Source organism: Oryzias melastigma, linkage group LG4 (assembly GCF_002922805.2).
Source record: "Oryzias melastigma strain HK-1 linkage group LG4, ASM292280v2, whole genome shotgun sequence".
Lineage (NCBI taxonomy): Eukaryota > Metazoa > Chordata > Actinopteri > Beloniformes > Adrianichthyidae > Oryzias > Oryzias melastigma.
Genome location: NC_050515.1, coordinates 13,453,478 through 13,459,050, shown reverse-complemented (window position 1 = coordinate 13,459,050; position 5,573 = coordinate 13,453,478). Strand labels below are relative to the sequence as shown.

The 5,573-nt window shown below is 37.4% G+C and overlaps 1 protein-coding gene across 4 annotated transcripts in view; it reads right to left on the bottom strand.

Moving 5' to 3' along the window:
- Window positions 1-293: 293 nt before the first annotated feature.
- The window catches only part of ifi44g (interferon induced protein 44g), a 6,438-nt gene continuing 1,158 nt past the window's right edge, over window positions 294-5,573 (bottom strand). For 3 of the 4 annotated variants that reach the window (XM_036211543.1, XM_036211544.1, XM_024279024.2), the window contains exons 3-9: window positions 4,839-4,993; window positions 4,634-4,694; window positions 4,317-4,512; window positions 4,082-4,231; window positions 1,943-2,114; window positions 1,113-1,213; window positions 294-827 (exon numbers count right to left, since the gene is read on the bottom strand). In XM_036211543.1, the coding sequence (XP_036067436.1) occupies window positions 639-827; window positions 1,113-1,213; window positions 1,943-2,114; window positions 4,082-4,231; window positions 4,317-4,512; window positions 4,634-4,694; window positions 4,839-4,993 (1,024 nt within the window). In that variant the 3' untranslated portion in view covers window positions 294-638. The remainder of the gene's footprint in view (window positions 828-1,112; window positions 1,214-1,942; window positions 2,115-4,081; window positions 4,232-4,316; window positions 4,513-4,633; window positions 4,695-4,838; window positions 4,994-5,573) is intronic. The other variant, XM_036211545.1, reaches the window with a different exon arrangement.

Genomic DNA, 5,573 nt, shown 5'->3' with positions numbered 1-5,573 from the left:
ACTTGTGGAGGGTAGCGATGAGAAACTTCCAGTTGACTCTGTCGAAAGCTTTTTCAGCATCGAACGAGAGTATGTTCATTTCCTGGTTTCTCAACAATGGCAACGTGTATTACATTAACAAGTCTGCAGACATTGTCACTCGAGTGTCTACCTTTAATAAATCCAGTTTAGGTTCCATAGGTTAGATATTTCTCTCTGTTTTTTTTAAACCCAATATTGAGAGCCGAAAAAATTCCAGCCATAGGTAATACATGAATAAAGAGTCAGTCATACTAAAAATACATGTAAATGAGTATTTTTGGAAAGGAGATTTATTATAATAGTTTTCTGAATGGTATTAAAAAAAGTAAGCAAAGTTGTCTTTTGTTGCAGAGTAAAAAAAATGTTTGCTACATTGATTTGACTGATCAAACAAAAAGAAAAACAGGAATTATCGTTACATTGAAATGTAATAAATTACATCTCAGTAAATTACAATGTAAAGAAGATTTAACGTTAGAAATTATTCATAAAAACATTTCTCATGACTTAACTCAGAAGCCTGAAAAGAAAAAGAAATGAAGCTCGGTAACAAGTTAGACTGAAATCAAGCTGCAGTATAACGACCTATATCGCTTTATACGTCTTTCTTAAGGGATTTAACAGACAACTTGCTTCTTGTTTGGTTTATAATCCTGATAAAATAGTTCTGTATACTGCAAGATGTGGTCAACAGCACTGAGCAGAAGTACGTCTTTCTTCAAATCCAGGTCCAGCTCTGATGAATAGTTCTTCACTGGAATAATGTAGGAGGTGGACATGCCCAGCAGAGCTCCAGCTTTGTTCATCTACAAACACAATACAGGTCAGTTCAATGAAGTACTGTATTTTTTACTAAGTTTACTTAAGTAGTTTTTGGTAAACTTCAAATATAAACCTATAAATAGAACCCTCAATTTTATTGATTCATTCAAATTTAAGTCAAAAGACAAAACATTTTTATTTCCAACATTTTAATGACTGTTACCCTAAAGCTGCATTACACCTAACTAAAAACCATTTAACTTTAAAACAGGTAAACACATTACCATGATTTTCTATGACACATAAATAAAATACTGAAAAATAATCACCACGTCTTGAACATTTGGACTCTTGTAAACTTGGGAGACATCTGCAGCTGTTGCAGCACAGATCCGGTCAATATGGGTCAGCAGAGCCACCTGATGAACTCCTAAAAAACACACGTTTGTCAAGGAAATCTTTGTCCAAAGCATTGGCGCACATATATTAATTAACTGGAGGAGAGGGCAACCAGAAAGGTTTCATTTCCTAACTATTCAGACTTTTGTTTATCCGCTATTAAATTTAGGGACATCTTATTAGCAATAAGGAAAAGACATTTGTTTTTTAAGTAACTGAATTTAAGTTTTTTTACTTTGATCGGGAACCTTTCTGCGACATCTCCTATTGCTTGCGGTTCCTAGAATTTCTAAAAGTACAGTTGAAAGTAGAGCAGTCAGCCACTAAGCTCCTGTTCTATGGAATAATCTCCCAGCTCTTGTAAAAGAGGCCGACACAGTTTCTACATTCAAAGTTATGCTTAAAACATCCCACTTTGTACATTCCTATTGACAGGTCAGCTAATAATCATAGAATATTTAATTTAGTGTTCCCCTACCTCACCTATTGTAATGTAGTTTGGGGGAATAATTATAATTTTCATTACATCTATTATACACATTTCTTAGAGGAACTAAGTAGAAGGAAGGTGGTTTTATAAATCTCTATTTTCATTCCCATCATTCTTTATCATGTTTCATTTAGTTCATCTGTTTGGTGCAGTGCGACAACTGCATTGTGATACTGGGCTATATTAATAAAATTGAATTGAATTAAGAATCCCATTGGAAAAGTAATGTCAGCTACACTGACCCACATGGATATTTCAGCTTTTGCTTACCCAGATCACTGATTTGTTCCCTGAGCCTCCTGAAGGTGGCGCCGATGCTTTTGGGGTACGTTGTAATTTTGGAAGCATCCACCACAAAAGCCACACAGTGAATCTTTTCTGCGAGGGTCGGTGTCTTCACATAGCCAACAGTTTCTGATGACACTGGCTGCTCCAAGCTAAACTGAGAGGAAGAAAACTACAGATTATTGCCAAAGAAAAAAATATTTAAGAATACGTACAATACTAGTACATTTGTAGATTTCCACAAAATGCATTTGGACATCACATTGAGTCAGCTTATTCTGGTGTCATAGTTCAGTCAATTCTCAACAACCTTATGACTGTCCCTGCCTCTCTGCTGCCCTCTACTGTTTTTTTTTTCCTTTTTTTAGTGTGCTTTTCTTTTTGCTGGTCTATTGTTATCATGATACAGGAAGTTCTTATATCCAATTCATCCCTTCAATTCCCACCAGTCCATCTACTATAACTTGGTGAAATTAAGCCCACATTTATTTCTTTGACTTTCTGGTCAGTTCTATTTTTAACCTCGTCTTTTTTTTTATTTATTTTTTTATTTAAATGTGAACATTCCAAACAATAGCAGGCAGTAACAGAGCATTTAAAAGTAGATACTTCAAGTCAGAAGACAGGTAGTTTAAAAATGGAGCCCATGTTGACAGAATCATTTCCTCTTTTCTTTCCATAACTGTGTAACCTCTAACAAGGAAGTATACTAAAAAATGTATCTGTACCACAGAGTGACAGTGGGAGGAGACTCTCAAATCCAATTTAATAAGATCAAGCAATCAAGATGAGTTTCTCCAGAAGCAAAAGATGCAGATTAGGAATTTGTATCACATTTGAAAGGAGGCGTTGCAGGACGATCCCACTGATTACACAGGAAATGTGTGTCCAGAATCAAAAAATGTTTCGATATCCACAGAAACTGTGAAAATGTGTTCCTTTCTCTAAGTAGTATTTCAAGCATAGTGGAGATAGAGAACAATTAAATGTATGTAAGACCACCGATCTTATGTGGAGTCTGTGTATTATCTTATATTTGAGTTTCTCTTAGTCTGTTACATGTAAATGTAGATATAATCAAGTGCAGTGCCAGTCATCTTTCATATATTGAGAGTCTGGTTCCCACTTATGTGAAATCTGCTAGGACTCTGCTAGAACTTTTCTACATCGTATTCAGCAGTAAGGGGAATGACATGAACAGAAATGAAATGTCTCAGTTGGAAATGTGCAAAAAAATGTTTCTGATGAACATTAAATGTAGTTTGTACATGTTGAAAGGTCATCACAGTGTTATCTTTGATCAGATCACCAATATCCTGTATCCCTAAATTATGTCAGGAAGAGAACACGGATGGACCCTCACCGGGTTATTGGAGAAAGTAAGGATTTTACTTTTGTGTTTTACGCTGTCACGTCAAACCCTGATACTGTTATGAATAATAGGATCTTTTCTTATTTTCAGTCTGCTCTCTGGGCTGATTCTGTGATTTCAGCCATCTGCTCACCCGTCTTCCATCAATCAGGCACTCAGGGATTCATAAACTTTCACATCCTCCTCTGATCATCACTTAGGTCCTCCTTCACGACATCCACAAACCTCCTCTTGTGTCTTCATTCTCAGACCATCCTGGTCATTCTCCAAACCTCTTAATTTTTTTACCTCTGTCTCTCTGTCTTGCTTGGCTTCATCTGTTGCAATCGCTTCTTCATCTCCTCTCTGAACTTTGTTTTTCCTCCTCGTTTTTTACCTCTGATCCGACTAACCTCACCTCTCCACTTCACTCCTCCACCCGCTCTTACAGTAGAAGACATTGTCATCTGCAAACATCCTAATCTATGTAACTTCCTGTCTTACCTCATCATGCAAACAAGAAGAGCGTTAAATACACTCAACACTTAGTTGGACTTAAGATTTCGGCACAATCTAAGTCCTGCTGTGTCCATGACTTTCCATCAACATGAAATGCTTGGTTTTCTTGAGCTTTACTTTCAAAGTCCCGTCTTGTGAGTCACAATTTTTGTTAAAAAAAGCAGGTTAAGAAAGAGAACTCCATTACTTCTGCAGTTTGTGTTCCTCCAAGTTTCTTTTGTGTGCAGTCAAAGTAATCAGATGGTTGTTCTCACCTTGTGTCCATTAGGAACGTGACCTTTGATCACTGACACAATATCATGAAGGGTCAGCCCGGTCATCTCTCCATCTCCGATGCCTTTGATGTCACACATCACCAGCCCACTGTCTTCTCCCTTCTGAACCTGGATGTTGAAGGTCTGTAGCTAACACAAGAGGAAATGAACAAGTGCAGAAGGAAGCACGATCAAATTTAAGTCAAGCTTGATGTTTCTGCTGATTCACTTTTACCTTCTTGGTGAAGCTGGTTGACATGGAGCCCACCATGGCACGGTTCACAACTCTTCCATGAAACACAGACTGGACCGAGCTGATGAAGCTGGACTTTCCAGAACCTACTGGACCCAAAACGAGAACCTGAGCCTGGGTAATCTTCTCACAGCTGGGTCTGTAGGAGCTCACAGTCTTCATCAAGCTTTTCTTATGCCTAATAAAGAAGGAGAATGATTTGTTGATGTTTATAAATCCATGATAAGTTCAGTAAATGAGGAGAAAAAGATTTTATAATCAACCGAGAATAGAAGAAACAGCAGCAGAAGGTTACTCACTCCTCTGTCCACTCCATGTTCCTCCACGGAACATCAAACTTTGCTTGAGCTGCAGAAAAATCTTAAAATAAAAGGTTCATTCAGTTAATATATTCATATATCTTAATGACTTTTAAACCCCACAACAGTCATAGAGGAAGAGGTATGAATTAATCAAAGACATTTACACAAACACATAATTTTAGCCTTAAAATCAGCAGCTCACCTGGAAGTTTAAAAGCATTGTTTTCCTTCTTTTCTTCTGGTTTAATATCTCCAAAGATGCTGGAAACAGTTTTAGGTCTGGTGTCGTGTAGGAAAGAAGGTGGTTCACAAGAAGGTGGTTCAGGTGGTTCGGAAATTGCTCCAAAATTAAAGAGGCTGATGAGGACAAAAGGATCATCAGCATCAGGGAAAGAAATATGAAACATTAAAATAGTCTGTGAGGACCCGGGGTCAGATTATATCAGCTTTGTGGCATTTTAAATGATTTTCATGTCAACAAAAGATCTGATTAAATTTGAGTTTGGGGCTAAACTGCAGATAGATTCTGCCCTTTTTGCAACACAGTGAACACCAAAAGATCATAATGTCATGAAAGAAAGCGCAAGGAGGGTATAAATGCTTTTTAGTTTTGTTTGAATTTTGCTCCTGTGACTCATAAAGTCAGCTGAGACGCAATAGAAAGTGTAAGAGGAAAACCCTTCAAAGCTTTTCAGTGAAGAAACAGACTCTGCTGGTCTCTTTTAGAAATAGTAGCAGTGTGTTGTTGTGTCAGAGTCCACAAAAAGGTCGTGCCATAGCAGGACAGAACCTTTTTTTCCTACTGCGAGCTGTACTATCTTCAGTACATGTAAGAGTTGCAGGACTCGATTCAATTGTTATTTCCTCTTCAGCCAGAACACACCCGACAAGGAAGAAAATGCAGCCAAGCATAAATTAAAAGAGCAGAAAAACATGA